This window comes from Chroicocephalus ridibundus, chromosome 19 (assembly GCF_963924245.1).
Source record: "Chroicocephalus ridibundus chromosome 19, bChrRid1.1, whole genome shotgun sequence".
Classification (NCBI taxonomy): domain Eukaryota; kingdom Metazoa; phylum Chordata; class Aves; order Charadriiformes; family Laridae; genus Chroicocephalus; species Chroicocephalus ridibundus.
Window position 1 is genome coordinate 3,621,659 of NC_086302.1, and position 19,781 is coordinate 3,641,439.

General features: G+C 57.0%; 1 protein-coding gene across 1 annotated transcript; it reads right to left on the reverse strand.

Annotated features, from left to right (window-relative positions):
* Positions 1-16,816: 16,816 nt before the first annotated feature.
* On the reverse strand, positions 16,817-17,938 carry POU3F1 (POU class 3 homeobox 1). Its single transcript, XM_063356031.1, has one exon. It carries the CDS (start codon positions 17,936-17,938, stop codon positions 16,817-16,819), a length of 1,122 nt encoding a protein of 373 aa, XP_063212101.1.
* Positions 17,939-19,781: the final 1,843 nt, after the last annotated feature.

The following is a 19,781-nucleotide window of genomic DNA, read 5'->3' on the forward strand; positions in this document are numbered from 1 at the left end:
CGCTCTGAGCCGAGGTCTGTGGCGTGGTGTCCGCTCGGCATCCTCCCCACCGCCAGCGCGGCCGTGGTCAGCCCCACACACAGCAGCGGCACAGCCCACACGACCCCGCGGCAGCAGAGGAGAAACACGAGCCCACATGGCACACGAGAGTCTTCACCAGCTAGTCACCAGAAAATGACCCACAATTCAACAGCAGCTCAGCGTTCGCCTCTTGTCGGTGTTATCTTGAAAATTCATAACCTCTGCTGTTCTTGTTTTGTACAACATTGTTCTCTTAAATCTCCCCCATGGTGCTTACACACGCGCGCACCCGCGGTTTCTGCAGCTCCCTGCTGGCCCAGGAGCCTCCGGTCCTCGCTCAAAACAACGCCCCCCCCCAGCCTGGGGAGCCCCAGCCAGGAGAGCACTGCGGGGCGGCAGAGCTCACTCTGAAACCTCAGCCCTCGCCAAGCCTGACTTGCTCTGAGGAGACTGTCACTCCTGCCGAGTCCCAATTACACCGGAGGAAGCGAGAGAAATATTGGGCTGCTGTCATGGCCGGTGGCAACAGCCCGGCCCTGGGCACCGCGTGGGGCTGCGGGGTTATCACGGTTATCAGCTGGTGCGGGACCGAGCAGCGCCGGAGCGGTGGCTGTGACCCCTCTGAGCTGCCAGAGGATGCCACCCTGGCAGCGTGGCCGGAGCACATGTCACCCCTGCTGCAATCCTGCTTCTTGGCCTGTTTTCTGATAAATAACCTTTTCCTGTCCTTTTTGACACTGATGTTTATTGATGTCTGAAATCCCTTACAGCCAGGTCTGGCCTCAGAGAGCCGAGGTGCCCCGCGCACCCCACGGCCATGGAGCAGGAGCAGGGAGAGGGGCAGAGCCAGCTCCGCTTCACCGAGATGCCCAGAGCCTCCCTCGCGCGCTCGCTCCCACATGTGTCAGGGTGGATGCTGGCAGCGTCTCCCTGCAGAAACATGGCATTGAGCACAGGGTGAAAAAAGACAGGGCTTTAAATAAATGTACCTCTGCTTCCCGAGGCGGCTGCTCCTGTCTGCGCCGGCAGTGCTGAGCACCCCCAGCCTTGGCTCTGTGCTGCTGGCCCTCTCTCCTGGGGAGCGTGGGGCAGCGACCCCCACGGCAAAGGGTGCACCCTGAGCCCCGGGGCGCAGCAATAGCATCCTCGGAGAGCAAAGGCAGCCGAGTCCGTGGCTGCAGGATGCCCCCCGTTCCCACCGCCGGCTCGGCAGCACGGGCAGGAGGCACCAGCTGGAGGTCGGGGCTCCAGGGGGCTGAGCCAGGAGCTCTCCCCCCCAGCTCCCATCCGGAGGACATCAGCAGTAAAACCACAGGGACACTGGGTGGCAAACCGCTCTGCCCTACCTGGGGAGAATTTGCTGATTAAGGGATAAGCAATCACTTCTCTACCCACAGGCTCACGTTATCACTTAATTGAATCCAATTGATTGCGAAGCTAAAAGCAGCCCTGGCTTAGAGCATTGCAGATGGTGCCTGGGAGCAGGGCAGCGTGCTGAACCCTTAAAAGCATTGGCATCAAGGGCAGACACAGTCTTGCTCTCCTAAAGCATCTCACACATCATTATTATGAACGGGAACCGGCAGCGGCAGGGCAGTTCCAGGGGAATATTATTTATCATACTTCAAGTCTGCACAAACAGCCTCTTATTCTTGCCCTCTCTGCCCTCAGTGGGCAGACTCTGCTCCCGCAGAGATTTCAAGGGAAGGAAGTGTGCATCTGCAGGGCGATGTGGGGGCAGCCCAGCTCTTAAGTGGTCTAACCACTAGCCCACACTGCTGGGAACAGAGCCCAGAAGACCTGCTGCCCCAACACACGCTTGTGCGTACGAGCAGCTGCATCCAGGGCTGCTCGTGAACCCGCATCCTCCGAGCAGCGCTGGATGGGGGAGATCCAGGAGCAGCTCTACCGCAGCTGGGGAAGGGGTGAACGCTGAGGTCCCTCCAGGCAGGGGGAAAAGATGGGGAGGGAAGCGATGGGCACCCACACAGCCCCAGCAGCAGCCCATCGTGCCCGGGAGGGGAGCCGGGCAGGGGAGCCAGCGCTTTCCCAGTGGCCGGTTGAAAAGTTCCTGGGTGCAGCTGACACGCAGCAATCTGACCGCGGCATCTCCACACTGAGCGACAGCATGTGCTCCGCGAACTCTTTCTTTGCAGTGAGCCTGACTGCGGGACCTCAGAGGGGACGGGGAACCTCTCCCGGCGCTCTGCTTACAACGCCACTGCCCAGCACGGCCAGCCTTTGCTCACCTTCCACTTGTCTTTCTGAGTTGGTTGCATTTTTCAGGCATTCGGCACTGACATCCCTGCAAAAGGCGGCGCATGCTTTAACTCTGCTACTTTCTTGTCCGTTAATTAAAACCAAATTATATCTGATGCACACTGCATACTTCACAGCGAAAGCAACCTGCTTTCCCGCTCTGCTCTCTGGAGCCTTTGTCGCTGAAGCAATTTATTTATCCTGCTGAGCTGAAAAGAGTGCAGCCCTGCAGAGACCGCGGGGCTGCCTGAGGACCCAGCTGGCCGCAGCCTCTCCTGGGCTCGACATTTTGGGTTCGTGGCAGGCTGGGGCCAGGGTCCCCCAGGGGAGAGCATCAGTGCAGCACCCCAACAGCCTCGCTCCACGCTGGCGGGGAGGAGAGGCTGCCCAGCAGCTGGGGAAGGCGATGAGTGGTGTTAGCGGGAGGCTGTGGAGGACCAGGAGTGCCCATGCCGGTCTCCAGCCATGCCTCGCCACCCCCGGAGTGCCAGTGCCCACCTACCAGCCCCGGGAGGTGCCTGCCCCAAGGCACCTGGGGGCACAGAGAGGAGCAGAGTGGATACTCGCAGGCCTCAGTCTGCTGCGTCAGGGGCCTCCCTGCACCACCCTCCAGCGCCCAGCACTTCGTTAAGTCTTCTCCGCTCTGTCCTTCAAATGGGACACGGCCTTGTGAGTGCAGAGTGCTGCTTGCCGGGCACGGTGGTGCGTGTTGCTGCGGTGTCACAGCGCTCACAGCCTTGCCATCAGCTCCTTCCTCCAGCAAGTGACAAACCTGTGCCCAGGGAGGGCTGCGAATGGCTCACATCTCCCTCACCTTGGTCCAGCAAACAGTAGCATTTGCCCATGTCCTGTCCCCAGGGAGAGACCCAGCACAGTGCCGTTTGCCCAGCGGCATGTGCGTGGGACGAGAGATCCCAAGGGAACGGAGCCCAGCAAGGAACGCGGCTCATGGGGAGGTGAGCAGCAGCAGTGACCCGCGCCCTGGGCTCCAGTTCAGTCCGTCTGTCTCCTCTGCCATGGGGCTGGGCACCAGCACATGCCACCGGCTTGTTTGGCCACCAGGAGACCTGGAGAAGAGGAGCTTCCTTGGAGCGTGCTCCAGCCCATGTAGACCCGGTCCCTGCATGAGGGACGTGAGGAGCTCAGGACACGGCGTGGCAGGCGTTGTGTCCGACGGGACTCCACACCGCACCGGCAGAGGCACCTGCTGATGCTTCAGCTCCTGTAGCTCAGCGTGGGGCCTGGCAGATCTCATCCCTCTGTCTGGAAGGCACAGGCAGATCCTTCTGCCCAAATGCGCTAAAATGCAGGTACCAGGTCCCCAGGAAACACAGCGAGTGGCTCAGCACAGAGCCAGCCTCACTTGTAAAGGGCCCTAGGAGAGAGGAAGAGGTGCCCCAGGCCAGCCCCTGCTCCATATCCCCGTAATGAAGCCATTACAGTTGGATTTTTTTTCCTTAGGGAAAGAGTAGAGTTTCTGCAAAAAGACAAGTCTTCCCTCGTGGCCCTTGTGCTGGTGCTGGCAGGAGCCATGTTTGGAGTAATACATCATCAATGGAAGGTATCTAATGATATATTGCCCTAATACATCACCATAGCAACAGTGCTCTAATAATGTATTATTCTAATGTGTTACCCAAGCGCACATTCTTCCCGATGATGTATGGCTCACATCGCTGTGCTCTGCCAAGCCCAGATGCAACAAAGCTCTCCCGGCCGCCAAGCGCCTCCTCGGAGCGGTGCCTGCCACCACACGGCATGCACCGGCCGGCTGCAGGTGGGCTCACCCTCCTCCTGCCACGAAGGACACCTCTTGTCGCCGTGGGGACTTCTCATCACTGACTGAAAACTGTGTTTGGGACTGTGCAGTGCATTTGAGAACAATGATTGTGGTCAATGGGCTGTTTCTGCGGTGTCTGCGGGGAAACAGGCTCCGTCACGGCGGCTGTGAAGGTGGGTCTCAGCTCCCCACACAGGGTGCTCCTGCCAGCACACCTTCTCCCTCTTCTCCTTCCCCACCAGCCCTGGTGTCCCCGCTGCCCCGCACCTTTACTCCAGCAACGGTCAGCAGGGGACACGCAGGGAGGCGCGTGAGTCCGGGCAAAGGGTGACAGTGCCGCGGGGTTTGCTTCCACCTTCGTGGGCACCCTCAGCCAGAGGTGCTGCTGGGTGCCCGAGGGCAGAGGAGGTCCCGGATCCACGCACACCCAGCACAGTGCTCGGGCAGCGCGGCCAGGGCCACAGTCCTCCCCCTTCCCTTCGCTGAGGTATAGTGTCGCACTTGTGGAGCTCTAAAAGACAATTTGAAAAGCATTCCTTTCCTGGCATTTGAAAAGTTCAGAAGGGGAAGTGACGGGCTGGTTTGTGCATTTCTCCAGCCCCTTCCAAGGTAGCGAGGCCACAGAGCGCCCCGGGTTTGCTCATTAACAATGAGAATACCAGCTGGAATTCTCCTGCCGCCCGTTACAGGGAGAGCATTGTTTCCAATTCACACTATCTTTTTGACCATTCAAATGCCATTAATTCAGTCACCCCAATGCGTAGGACAGTTATCTGAAATGTTTTCCCAAACAGCTTAGTGACTATAGAGCAACAATTCATGGAATTGCTCGGGGACATCTGTGCAAAGCAACGCGCAGCAACGCGCTCGCGGCCGGCTGAATGCTCTCTGTGTGGACCCCGGATTCCACAGGGGAGCAGGGAAGCCGGCAGACAGAAAGACTGAATGAATGGCAGGAGAAATCATTTCATCTATGCAAATCCATGCCAAGCTCCCCGCGCAGCTGTTGTCAGCAGGGAGCTCTGCCCCTCTGGACTGACATGGAAGAAGATTTTATTGTGCGCTGAGACGCTGCCTCTGCCAGACCAGCAGCCGCTCACTGCACAGGGACCGCAGCCACCGGTGTCCCCCGTGGCCTGCATCTGCCATCCGGGGCGTCAGGGGCGAATCCTCCCGGCAGCGCTGGATGCAGAGCAGGGCTCGGCGGGACGGCACTCGTCCCTCTGCTCTGAGACGGCCAGGCCTTAGAAGTCCCTTGAGAATGAAAGCTACCTCCCAGCTCAAAGCTGATGACACCTACGGCTTATTCCCTCAGTGACCATGAGAGGAGCAGCAGCGCTGCCTGTGCCAATAGCTGTCTCTAGTGACTATAGTGACAGTGGACAGGAACCCTCTGGGGACATGGAGCAAACCCCCAGGGTGACCTGGCAGCACCCACCTGAAGGGACCCCCCCAGGCCCAGGGCAGGAGCAAAGTGGGACGGTGACCCCTCCAAGCCAACCCTGCCAGCCAAAGGACTGATGGAAGCCAGAAAGCAAAGTACTACCTGAAAAAAGGGACCTCTGAAGTCTGAGGTCTATCACAAGTGACTGCTGAGGTGCCGTGTCAGCCCAGCCGGAGGCTTTGCCCACCCAGCGGCACGGCGCGGGGGCTCTGCAGCAGGGCCGCAGGGTGCTGTGCTTGTCCCCCCCGGCACCAGCTGGCAGCTCGCCCCTCGGCTCTCCTGCGCTGGCCGAGACCCGGGCTGGGACGAGGGCACAGCGCTGCCCTGCTCGGTGCCAGCTGGGCCTCTGCAGGCTCAGGCTTCTTCCCCAGCAGCCCCGTGGCCAGGGCCAGCAGACATACCTGGGTGACTACGCATCACCCAAGTCCCTGTGAAATACCCAGAGCTGAGGGGACAAGGCACTTCGGAGACCCAAACCCATGACACCCCGGAGCGGGGTCCTGCTGGCACAGACCAAGCAGAGCCCAGCCTGGGCAGCGCAGAGCGCGAGCAGACGTAGGGCGGGAAGGCTGCTCAGTGTCCCCAGGGCCATATCGGACGTCCCTCGGCTGTGGGCAAGGATGCTGCAGCCCTGGGTGGCAAGCGGCAGGAGGCCTCCCTGGGCTGCACTTGCAACGCTCCTGTGCCGCCACCTGGGCAGATTCCAGTCTCTCGACGTTTCAGGGGGACAGCAGTGACAAATTACAGCATCTGCGGCAGAGAAAAAGGGAAACAGAGTGACCAAAGGAGGAATGATTGTATTATCAATACTGTTTCCAATAGCTGATGGATGAGGACACCCAAATGATTTCTAAGGTTTCAGTAGAAACCCTCCAAATGGCAGCTCAAAGGCAAAGTGTGTATTAATCCAGGGTCTCCTGAGGAAGCCCTCCAGGGATGCGCACAGCAACGCCAGCCGCAGGCACAGCGTGTGCCCAGCATCACCCTGTGGACATACAGCAGATAAGAGGGGACCTTTTCCTTGTCCCCGTGGAGACGGGAGTAATCCCAAAAGCTCTCCGAGAGGGACAGACACGCTGCTCAATGGGACTCTTCCCAATTGCTGCGATTCATCCGTACCTTCCCTACCCGGGGCTCAGCGCAAACGCTTACAAAACAATTTCTGGAAACAAACAGCTTTTTTGGAAGCTGCTGAAAAAGCCAACTGGTTTCACCAAAACTAAGAGTAGGGAACATCAAGGAAAAGCTCACCTCCTAATTCTTTGGGGAGCTGAATGTGCAGAGCAGCCATCCTATTTTACCGAAATGCACGCGCTCCTTCACACGGCGGGGTGTAGCCCCTCGCCCTGTCCGTGGCGGGACGTACAGCTGATAGCTGCGTGACGCCGTATGTCAGACAGGGCCTTGGAAACGCCGCCACGCTGGAAACGTAACAGACAACATTGTTTTGTGTTGGAAACTGGCAAGTCTCCAGGCCAGGGTTTCAAGGGATAATTTGTAGATTGAATGTTAATGAATATTATTGTTGTTATCTGGAGAGGCTGCGTTGACTTCACTCTGCTGCCAATTGCACATCTTGATTTTTTTTTTAATTTTTTTTTTTTTTTTTTACCCCTGTACCAAACAGAAGGGGCAATTCCAGCACAGCTGACGATTCAGGAAGCCAACTGCAGGCATACGGGAAAAGGTGATCCTTCATGTGCCCAGCTCGTGTCACTCCTCAAACTCTGCTGCTCCGAACGCTCGCTCAGAAACGGGATCGTTGTTTCACCTAAGTCCTGTCTGTCCTTCCCCCTGCAAACTCACCGTGTGTCAGGAACCCCTCCAGCCCTGCTATCCAGCGGTCAGGAGAGGCGTCAACGGGATCTTCAATAGCATAAATCTTTTTTTTTTAGCGCTTTGGGGAAAGAGGCAGGCAGGGCAAATACTGGCATTCCTGCAGCCCTGCACTACATTGAGAGTCGTGACATACCTTTGCTTGTCGGAGCCTTTTTGTGTGGAACACCAGTTCCCGGGGCCGTGGCTGACCCGAGGTGGCCGTCCGGGGGTGCCGCAGCAGCACGGCGTGGGGCAGTGCCCCCTCCGCAGCTCCCGCAGGACCCCGGCGGGCTCCCGGGCGCTCAGCAACACACCGCGACCCACCGTGATTTATGTGGCACTTGTACAATTGATGCGCTTTGTGCCTGGGGACAGTTAAATGGTAGCTCTGTCATTAGTTTAAGCAGAGGTTAAAGGTGATCAATAACAAGGGTTTCATGCCCAATTGATCACCCCTCGCTATTTATTTCTGCCTTTTGCTTTCCATCCCATGGTGCTTTTAGAAATAGTAATTAAAGACATAACAAGTGTTCCACTAAGCAGAATATCAAACACTCCAGGTATCGATTCAATACTCTCCCTCTTAATGACGCTGACCTGCGCCTGTCCCCAACAATAGCAAGGCCAGGCCAGCACTGGGGAGGCGAGTCCCCTCCCTGGGGTCACATCCAGTCCCCTCCCTGGGGTCACAGCCAGGCCCTGCCCCAGCGGACACGAGCAGCACGGCCGAAGGGTGGTCGAGAATGGCAGGAGGGCTTGGGGACAGGGGGCTTCTGCCCACCGGGTCCAACCCTTGCCCTCCCCAGCAGCTGACCAGAGCCAGCCCAGCACACAGAGCGGGACACGTGTCTGATCCATGCGCTGTGGGCAGCCCCTGGGTCCGGGATGGGCAGCCTGGCTCCGTCCTGTGCCGGCTGCGGGCTCCTGCCTCTGCGCTGCTGGCTGTTGGGGACAGAGCCAGGCTGACCCCGCCGTGTCCTGGGGAGGGTCCAAAGGGGCCGGCAGCATCGCTGGACCAGGCAAACACCCCAACACAGGCCTGTGCCAACCGCTCCTCGTCCCGCTCAGCTCTCCCAGCCCTCGCGGTGCCCAGCTCCCCCCAAACCCAGCACCACCAGGTGACCTGCAGAGAGGCCGCATGACAAACACGTTTGGCAAAGTCTCACGGAGCGCTGTGGTTTTGCCATCTACACTAGAAAGAAACGGCTGAAGATGAATAGCGACAGGAAAGCAAATGCGAGGCCATCAGGGTGCATATACCAATTGTGCAGCCCATGCGACCGGCGTGCCGTGGAGCCCAGGCTCAGACCCCGCAAAGATCTGCCTACTCATCTTTTGCTTTAGAAGTATATTTAGGGCAAACACACCATGAGACAAGCAAAAGCATCTCAGTGACTTTGGGGACAGTTTCAGATTTTTTATGTCTGGTGAACGTAGCCGTTGTGGAGGCCGCAGCAGCAGCTCTCCCCGGCTGGCAGCACCTTCGGCAGAGGCAGGGAGGCGGCGGAGCCGCGTGGACAGTGGGATGGTGCTGCTGCTCGGCCCCGCACCCATCCTCGTGGCCCAAGGGCTGGCAAGTGGCTGGTGCAAGCAGCAGAGCAACCCAGCAAGCAGTAAGACTGACGGAGTGGGAGCCAACTGCAGGGTGCTGCCAGACCCGAGAAAACTCTTTTCTCTGATACAGCAACAAGAGGCTGGTTGGAGAAAGGCTGTCACAGACTTGCTGCAGTCCGAGGTGGCAAGTTCTGCTAGCGATGAGCTAAGTCGTTCTATATTCTCATCTGAAAATAAAATTGCATGTTGCTGCTGAGAGCAAATGAAGTAATTTTAGGAAAACAAAGAGCTAAGAATCCTCCCATCGGGAGCAAATCCTCTTTGTGTCACAACCCTCTTGTGAACAAGAGCCCAACTCTCACACGTACCTGAGAGCAGTACAGGGCAGAATGACCCCAGCGCTGCAGCTGCCCGCTGCTCTTTGCTTGCCTGTATCTGCTGAAGAATCAACATTCCCCACACCGAAGTCCGTCTGACAAGCGGGATGCTCGTCCTGCCTCCCGCGGGGCTCAGCAACCCCCTCGCTCCCACCAGCTGGGAGGCTGCCGATGACTCCAGCTCCATCCGCTGAAGTGGTAACATTTAAAGAAGGAGAGAAAAAGAAAGAACAAAAAAACAACAAACCCAGGCCCTGTGACGATTTGTAGCCTGAGCCACAAGATACAAGGCTTTTCTGTGATGGCGGGTTTGTTGGCTCGCTCCCGTGCCTGTTGAGGTTCTGCACCTTGTGGCAGCCCATCAGGCTTCTCCCTCGCTGCCGCGGGGACCGAGGTCGGACCCTCACCCCCACCGCTCCAGCGGGTCCCACCAGCCTCTGCCGCGCCAGCGCCTGGACCCTTCAGCAGGGCACCGTGGGGGTGACACAGAAAGCAACACGAGAGGTCAGGTGTGGCAACAGTTTTCATCCCTTTGCTCCTGAATAATGCTCCGACGCCTGAGACCATGCTAAGGCATGAGAAAAGACGTGATTAAAGCTGCTCTGAGCGCTAAGTACTCGCCAGTGCCTGGCACTTGGAGCTCTGCAGACACAAAAGCATAAGGGAGGCGGACGTTGGTCCTAAGGAAGAGAAATCCAAAGTTGCACCCTGACACCCACCTGGCTGGGAGAGAGGGTAGGGACAAGGGCCAGCCACCACGGCATGTTGGAGCTCCTCCAGACAGCTCCGCCAGAGACGCGCCACAGGCAACGTAAGCAAAAATAACGCTGTGCTGAAGCAAGTCAGCCGGGAGCCGGAGAGACGACACTCGGCTGTGCTTGTCATCGCGAGCTGCAGCTCCACGGGGCTCCCGGGCTGACGGAGACCGTTCAGCAGTGGGTGATGGCCTTCCACAGCGCTTCTCCTCAAAACTCACAGCACGCCCTTCCTGCTCCCCCCAGCCCCGCGGCAGCAGCGTCAGGAACACTTTGCAAAGGCCAGGAAAAGACCCACATACAGACTAGTAAGAGAGAGGGACGCGGGAGAGCAGCTCCGTACAGTACAGCTCTGCCCGCACCGCACCTCGGGGTCCAGCACATGGAAGCGCTCTTTCCAGCGGAGCTGCCGCCTGCAGACCCTCCCGGCTCGCACCGACCACCAGGAGCATCTCACCCTGCTGAAAGCTCTTTTTGCTGAGGCCCTCTCAGCACTCCGTGACTTAAGGAAAGATTTCTTACATCACTTCATGAGAAGTAAAAACACTGGGAAAAAAAAAAACAAACAAACAACCAACCCAAAACATGTCTCCTAGTCCTCAAAGAAATCTGGGAGTAAATTCCAGGAGCTCCGATACTCATTTAGAGGAAAGTTCCCATTGTAGCAAAGCTGTAACTGCCCTTCTGTACTACCGTTCTCTCACTGCCCATACTTCTGTTGATTTATTTCAAAAGACGTCGCTTCTTTTGTCTTAACCATGTTAGTCTTAAACATGACTGAAAAAACTTCTCCAATTTAAAACTAATTATATATTTTTAAAAAATACATAAAGACATCTGATGCAATGGCCTGACTCTTTAAAACCAATCCTGCAAACGACTGCAAAAGATGCAAACATGTAAATCAAATTCATTTCCCAGACTTTTGGCTAGCTACAAATTTAAGACCCAGCATAATCTCAAAGTCGCCCAGCCTCCAGGGTGAGTGAGTGCTGCTAGTACACATTGAGCTCCAGGTAATGAAAAACCACAGGACAAATTTCCCCAGAAAAAAAAAAAACAAAACAAAAAAACCCAAAGCAAAACAAAACAAAAAAACCCAAACCAAACCCAAACACCTACAGTGAAATGAAAAAATGCCCACTGGTTTTCTCATACCTTGTATCAATCCCCATGCGAGGAGCAGGCACTTCCACGGAGCATCTGACAGCTCCTGGGCATATACGTGACATCTGCAGGAGGTTTTGGGGCACTTGTTCGTTCATCTACTTTCAAGGCGCTCAGCTGTTACGCGTACAGCTCCCAGAACTGGGAGCCCAGCAGCTCCAGCCACCCATCCGCCTTTCTTAAAGACGTTGACAGAAAAGCCAGCTTGGGACCATTATGAAAGAAACACTGTTCTTTGGCTGCGGTGACTGCTGCCCGTTTTGGCCCTAGAGCAGCTGCTGCAGGGATTAAAAAGCAAAAAGCCTTGGGAGAATGATAATGTGGCAAAGTGATCAAAAGCGGATTGCCCTCTGTGGAGCTGCAAGAAGTCAATGTGTCCACAGGGAAACACGACCTGGGTGCTGGAGGTGTCGCATAGATGTCTTTATCGGGCAGAACGCTCCAAAAGAAAGGTGGTAAAGAGGAAAATCAATTTTAAAAAGTCTTTAAAGTTTGTCACGGACAGGATTCTCCTCTGCAGCAAGCGCTCTCAGCAGTGTATGAGCCGGGGCACCCGTGTAACTACAACAACTTTGCAAGGCTTACAAGAAATAACACTCATTTTGACCAACACCAAAACCAACGTGGTATCAAGGAACATGAAATATTCACGAGGTCTGATCTAACACGCACATTATATCTTGTGTACGGTATCAGATGCTCTGACGCTGCCTTTGCAGCCTTGCAATTCCCATGCACAGCACGGGAGGTTCCACGGAGCAGCCTGGTCTGAATAGTTCGTATCGAAACTAGGGGGAACGTTTGTGGCTGGAGTTTACATGAATCACAAAGGAAAACACCCGATGAAGTGCAGTCGCCTGTACTTCTACCCCCGCGCGCAGGCGAGAGCTGGGTGCGCACACAGCCACAGGCACGCTCACCAACAAATCACAGGAGGGAGAGATGCCGGACGCCCGTAAATCAGCTCTGCAAAGCGCAGTGGGAGTTCACATGAAAGACTTAACAAGCTCCTTTCTCCGCGTTTATTCCTATATACGCACAAACGTGGAAAACAGAGGGATGGTGCTGATCAGAGCCACATCGCATTCACTGGCGTAAGCCCGGAGAAATCCTGTCCTTTGGAGTCAGGAGGGTCTGTCGGGCCAGGGCTCTCTAAGCAGCAATATACACCTTAGCGAGACCAGACACTTTCACGCAAGGACATTTAGCATTTTGAACCAAAACAGCCCTCCCCCCCGCCCCATCTCAGCTCGCTCCTGCCCCTGCCTGGGGCTGATCTGCTCCCAGCGCAGCAGGAGCATCCCCGCTGCGGGCGGCCGCGGCAGGCTGCGCTCCGGTCCTCAGCACACGCGACAAGCTACCAGCACCGCCTCGGAGTTTGTTGGCCGGGATGCACTGGTTTTAAACAACCCAACTGTAAGAAACAACACAAGGCAGCTAAGGAGAAGCAATTCCACAGTCGTGGACTTCTGCCCCGGGGCACAACCCAAGCCTGTTTCCAATACCTGTGAAATAACAACGCTGAGCTTTCCCGGGGCTGATCCAGCTCCAACCAAACAACGGTAGCATTAGTGTAAAATTAAAATATATGCAAACAACATTAGCGCAGAATTAAAATATATGCTCAACCAGACTGTGCTGAAATCTTTCCTCGTGGGAGAGAGAGCGAGCAGGGATGGGCAGAGTTAGGAACAAGATTCCAAGGTGTTAACACTGATGCTCCAAATTTACATGAAAAGAGATTACGGTGATCCCGCCGCTGCTTGGGCTAGTTAGGGGACAGTTGGCATCGCTGGCGCTTCGCTGGGCTCAGGCTCCGAGCGGATAGCAGTCGGCAGAAGAGGCCAGGTTCTGTTGAAAGCATAAGATGAATACGGCATCAATAATTACGTGTGACTGTGCCTAGCGAGGCAAACTGCTGTGCTGTAGTCACTTCTGCAGTTATTACTGAGCAAGCGCTCCCTGCTCTTGCAAGTAGCGGCAATAATATTCTGAGACAAGAAATCTGGAAAGAAAGCGGGATCCTGGAACGCCACAACCTTTTCCTAAGCACACAGGAAAGCTGAGCAGCAACCGTACACCTTTTTAAAAACAGAAGGAAAAACAAGCGATACTCTGCTGAATATCGTCTGCCTTAACAGAAGCCGGCAATTTCCTAAAATTGCTGATGACCAATTAATAAGACAACAGGGTTTGGAGGGCGCAGCTGCCGTCCGAGCACCTGGAGAGCGGCGAGAGGCTGCTCTGCCCCAGCACGGGTGAAGCGCACAGAAGGCACAGCACTTCTTGTGCCTCAGCTCCCAGCAGGGACGTGGTGGCCTGATGCCACCTGCCCCCGCTGGCCAGAGACCCCTCGGCCACCACTTCGCCGCTCCAGCCTGGCCGGCCGGGCACCAGCCACTCCAGACCCGCACACTGGCGCAGGGCTCCCCCGGTCACTCCATGGGCAGGTGGCAGCCGGAGGACGGTGCCTGCCCCGGGCACGGCCACTGCTGGCCAGGGACCAACCACAGCCCCAGGGCAGGCGCAAAAGGGACACTGCTCTGGAGAGCATGTGCCCAAAGCAGAGCGCTCCTGCAGCTCCGGCAGCTCCCTAGGTTACAAGGAAGGATTTCACATCACCGCAGAGCTAAACCCCTCTAATATTGGTGATGTGCAGAACTCCTTTTCCCTATCTACACTTCCTGCTTTGCATATTCTGCTATTTGCTTATGCATTGTTAAAGAAAAGCAAATGTACAAAGAGTTATTTAATGTACCAACATCGCAATCCTACCTTCGTGTGTTTACTCCTGATGTAGTAGGATGAGCTCAGACTTTAGGTAGAAACAACCACCACCAAAAAAAATATATTTAAAAAAAAATAAAAATCAAGTCTCCCTCCAGTAATTGCTATTTAATCCTTGACCAAGAAAACTAACACGTTCTTCTAAGAGAGGCAAACCTTTGGGGCATTTGATTTTTAGAACGGCTGAGCACTGCGGCACTGCAGAAATAAGATATATAAAGTGTATTTTATTTTTGCTGCTCAACAGCATGAAAGAGCTAATGCAGTGGGGCTGCCAGCGCCTTATACAATCTGACAAACCGAACAACCCAAGGGTGCTCGTCCTCCCCAGCACTCACAGCACATCTCATCCATTACGAGAACGCAATGTGAAAACTGACCCTTCCCTTCCAAGTATCAATATAAATGCTGTTTGCCAGCCAGGTTAGTCCAGAACGAAGAGGCTACTTAAATCACCCCTGGTACAGAAGAGCGGTACAATTAATCACTCAATGCAAACAAGAGTTTGTTTTCTTTAAAAATACAAAAATTTAAATGGCTTTTGTCCATTTCCGATTTTGTTTCTTCTTCCCTTAAAGCCTGGCTACGACACAGACATTCTTAAGTAAAGGCTGCAGAGTTACAGCGTTACCAAACGTTAAACACAATGGCACATGTGTGTGAAAGACACAAAAGAAGAGCGAAGGAAAGATTGTTTCAGAGTTGAAAATTAATTTAAGGGCTTTCATGATACATTGACTCAAACCCTTGAATCATCATGCTCCTTTACTTTTTTTACTGAAGTGTATCATCTAATCTACTGTATATGCTCAACTATTCAGAAATTAGTAAATATTCAGTAAATACAGCAAAACTTTTGGAATCCAGGATCTCTACAACAACCCTACAATCCTGTGCTTTTCTATACAAACCAGTCACAATACAAAAAAGGAAGCTAAGTCTGTAACAAAAGCTGACAAAACATACAGTGCACATGGAATCCTTCAAGTGATATTTCTTATTATGCTCTGCATGCCAAGGAAAGTTATTAATACACTAAACTGCAGCATTTGCTAGCTTATTTGTACCACAAAGCGAACCATTTATTTACATACTCAAGAGCATCAAAGTATTTAATGAAATAACTGCTCAAAGTGACTTTATTTCAAAATCTCAAACCCCAGATTACTAGAATTTTGAATGAAGAGAACTTAATAGTTTTGTACTAGCTGATGTAGAATAGCTACAATTTAAGAGACATTGCGGTAATTTATAACATTATCTATTGCGAATGCATTGTTGCTTGGGCAAGTATTATACACACCCCCCAAAGGCACAGAATGCAACAAAATCAAACCACAGAGAAGACAAGAATTTTCATGCATAAATTTTCAAGTCTAAGTTACATTTGACTTTAAAATTTTTTTATATATATATAAAATAATTATATATATATAAAAAAATAATTATATACGAATTCCTATGCAGGATGCAGTGCTATCACTAGAAAATCGCCTTTAAGCCTGCTGTTTTCACAGCATATAATTTGTACCAAGAGTCAAGTAGGGAAACGAGCAAGTGCCAGATGTTCAAGAACATCAGCAAGTGCTCTGCCAAATAAAAAAATAAAGAAATCGGTGCTTTACTAACAGATTTTGACTAAGTATTTCAGCAGTGTAAGAGCTCTATATAGGCACATTTCAAAAGTTCCCCCAACACACAAAATACTGCAGGAATCAAAGGACCTGCAAAGGCAAACACAATCCTCACATGCGACTTTTCTCGGGATTTGCTGAAAGAGAAGAGGTTAAAAGTACAGATGGAAGCTGATTCTTCTAGAAATAAGAGAATGCAATAACTACATTTTCAACCTTTCTTGGCATAAGCAGAAAAATATCAGGGCATGACACCACGAAAGGGAAAACTGGAGACATCAGAAAACCCGGGAGCATGGTTTGAATGGAAAGCAGGAATCTTCTCAGCTATACTAGCGTCCATTTATTACTTCTGCGATAAGCGGGAAGAAAGTTGCGTTTAGAACGTTTTCTGCTCACGCTGTAGACTGCAAAAAAGTTAGGTTAAGATCCGTGAAACCCCGCAGTCCCGCGAACGCAGCCGCACGGCTCCGCGGGTGCGCCCTGAGCCCCGACTCTCGGTTTTCGGCTGTTCCCACCGCTGCGGGCGGCATCAAGCGCGGAATTGCGCGCAGTCGACGAGGTTTCCCCGAGGTGCCGTTACGGGAACGGGCGAATCCCGCCGAGCCCCGCTCTCTCCGCCCGAGGAGCGACCGGGAAGGACGGGGCGAACCGCAGCCGCCTGCGCCCGCAGGGACGCGGCCGCGGCGGGGCCCCGGCAGCGGGGCGGCCCCCGCCGGCCCGGCCCGGCCCGCTGCAGCCCGCAAAGACGACACGAGACCGGTTCCTGGGTAAATGGTTTATGCAAGTAATAAAATATTTACTATAACATAAATAGAAACGTACCCTCGCAGTCTACATTGGTTTTGCAATAAAGATACAAACAAAAACCGAAACCCAAGGGGATGGACCGGACCGAACCCACCAACGGGAGGGGGGAGAGCTCCGCGCACGGTTAGAAAATAAATAGAAACGGGCCGGGGATGGTACCGCGGCGTCCTCCGGGCGAGCCCGGGCCGGGCCGGCGGAGCGGGGACGGGACGGGACGGGGCCGCCCCGCGAGGAAGGGAATAAATTAGAGATCGCAAACCTTTGGCTACTGCTGCGGCGGCCGCGGGCGGCTCCGGCGGGGACGGGCGCGGCCGGGCCAGTCTGAGGAATAAATTAAAGCGCGTCGCCCGCCGCCCGCCCCGCTCCCTCCGCTCCGCCGCCGTCGGGGCCGCGGCGGCGGGGCCGGGCAGTCACTGCACGGCGCCGGGCAGCGCGTGGTGCAGCGGCGACGTGTCCGCCTGTGCGTAAACGTCCTCCATGGGCGGGTGCGGGACCCCGGCCGGCGTCATGCGCTTCTCCTTCTGCCGCCGGTTGCAGAACCAGACCCGCACCACCTCCTTCTCCAGCTGCAGGGAGTCCGCCAGGGAGGTGATCTCGTGCGCCGAGGGCTTGGGGCACTTGAGGAAGTGGTTCTCCAGGGCGCCCTTGACGCCCACCTCGATGGAGGTGCGCTTCTTGCGCTTCCGGCCCTGCGCCGCGATCTTGTCCAGGTTGGTGGGGCTGCCCGTGCTGGAGTCCGTCTCCTCCAGCCACTTGTTGAGCAGCGGCTTCAGCTTGCACATGTTCTTGAAGCTCAGCTGCAGCGCCTCGAACCGGCAGATGGTGGTCTGCGAGAAGACGTTCCCGTAGAGGGTGCCCAGCGCCAGCCCCACGTCGGCCTGCGTGAAGCCCAGCTTGATCCGCCGCTGCTTGAACTGCTTGGCGAACTGCTCCAGGTCGTCGGAGCTGGGCGCGTCCTCGTCCGACGGCTCGGGCGGCCCCAGCGGCGGCGGCGAGGCCGCCAGGTCGTGGCCGCCCGCCTCCTCGGCGCCCAGCGGGTCGCGCAGCCCGTGGTGCAGCGCCGGCGCCGGCGGGCCCAGCATCCCGTTGAGCCCGGCGTAGGGCTGCGCGTAGAGCAGCGGCTGCCCCGACGGCGGGGACATGGGCGGCAGGTGGTGCCCGCCGCCCTGCGCCCAGCCGCCCGCCGCGCCGCCCGCCGCCGCCGCCGGCGGGTGCACCAGAGGCGGGCGGTGGTGGAAGGCGGCGGCGGACAGCTCCTCGCGGGGCCCCGGCGGGCCGCCCTTGGCGTGCTCGGCGGGCGGGAGGTGCGCGCCGCCGCCGCCCCCGCCGCTGCCCCAGTCCGTGCCGGCGCTGGGCAGCCACTGGTGGTGCGCCAGTCCGACGGCGTGCCCGGCGGCGGGGGCCAGCCCCTGCAGGTACTCGTGGTGCATCATCTTCTGCACCTCGCGGTACGTGGTGCCCTGGTGCAGCCGGTCGCCGTCGGGGTGCATGAGCGCGGCGCTGCGCGGCAGGTACTGCGCGGTGGCGGCCATGCCGGTCTGCGCCGCGCCGCGCTGCGCCGCGCTTTAGAGCCGCGCGCCGGGCCGCCGCGCCGCCGCGCGCCCGCCCCGCCCCCGCGCCCCATTGGCCCGCCCGGCACCGCCGCCGGCCCGCGCCGCTCCGCCATAGGGCGCCGCCGGCGCCGGGCGCCGCCCCGCGCTCCCCGCCGCCATTGGTCGCCGGCGGGCGGCCGCCGCCGCGGGATTGGCCGGCGGAGGCGCTCGGCGGGGGAGCCCGCCCGCGCCCGCCGGCGGGGCGGCCGCCGATTGGCGGAGGGCGGTTCATTCATGCCGAGCCGCGGTCGGCCACGTGGGCCGGCCGCGAGCGCGGAGGCGCGGGGCCGGGGCGCCGGCGGGAGCGGGGGCACGTGCCTGGGCGCGGCGGCGGCGCCGACGGAACGGAGCGGAACGGAGCGCGCGGCGGCGGCACCGGCGGCACGGCCCCGACCGGCAGCGCGGGCACCAGTGGCCCGGTGCGGGAGTGGCGGCAGCGGTGACACCGGCGGCACCAGTGGCCCGGGGCGGCACCAGTGCCACCGATGGCACAGCCCGGCACGGCACCACCGGCCCCGGCGCGCTCCAGAGCAGCGCACCGCAGAGCCCGCCCCGCCGTCCCCGTGCCTCCGACCCGCCGGGCACCGGGCAGGTCTCCGGGGGCGGCTCGGGCCCCTTGTCCCTGCGGGTTTGGGCAGCCGCTGTGCGGGGTAGCCCTGGTCCCGAGCCCATGAGCCCTGCAGTCACCAAGAGCTTCTCGGGCATTAAGAGCCCCGATTTACCTTCTCGGTAAACTCGGCCCCTGGACCCCGGGAAGGCGGGAGCTCCTTCCGAAGCACCCGCAGGATAAAGCACCGAGGGCCAAGAACTGAGGATCTGAGATGGTTTGGGCGTCACGGGAAATGTGGGTCTTGGAAGCAGCCTCAGAGGCAAGTCTCTGAGCCGGTTTGAGGGTTGGCACAGGATGAAGGGTGAAGGAGTTTGTGGGAAAAGACAATGACAACAAGCAACGGACGTGTCTGGCAGTGCTGGGAGAGGGGCAAGGGACACCTTAATTAACCCAGCTCCAGACTTCATTTGGGGCTCGAGGCCCAAAGTGAATCAGGATGGGCACCAGGAACATTAATCACTTCTGAAAATTAATCTTCGCCTCTGTGCTCCCATTTGTAAAATGGGAGCAGAGACAGTGACCTTTGCCAAGGGCTTGGGTGAACAATGAACCATCGGATCAATATGTGTACGAGTCTAACATGTCAATGGCCGCACGCAGATGCCCTGCTCTCTCCCAGTAGAGAGGATACGCCTGGGCAGGGTGGCTCTCTGCTGCTGAGGACATTTAACTGCCGCCTCCTGAAAGGCTTTCCTGAGGTGTGCCACATCCCTTCCCTCGGCGTTGATGGCACTTTCCCATTGCGGTGCACCAAAGCACCGATTTGGATGCCAGTGATTCCAGCCCAACGCGCTGGGACTATGCAGCCAGCAGACAGAAGAGCCAAGGTTGGCTTCTGGGCTCGTGGGGACCGAGCAGGGCTGCTGCACGCCCCCACGCCAGCGTGTGTGCAGCACAGCGCGCTGCCCCATGCGAACCCCTACTTGCACTGCCCACCCTGCGCCGGCGTGGCGGCGGCCCCGCAGGCTGTGGTGAATCGGGTGCGAAGGCGAGGTCCCGCCCGGTGACCACCCCGATTTGGCGCACACCGGACCCCTCTCCTGGCTCGCCCGGCCCCTGCAGCTGCTGTTGGATGGGATCAGGCCAGGTGGGGAAGGTCCGTCTCCTCGGGCTTGCGGCGGGCAGGGTGACAACACGCAGCCTGGCACGAACTGCTCCTGCCCGGCAGCAGCC

Coding starts and splice junctions, on each gene's coding strand:
- POU3F1 (XM_063356031.1), bottom strand. CDS start 17,938: ATGGCCGCCACCGCGCAGTACCTGCCGCGCAGCGCCGCGCTCATGCAC.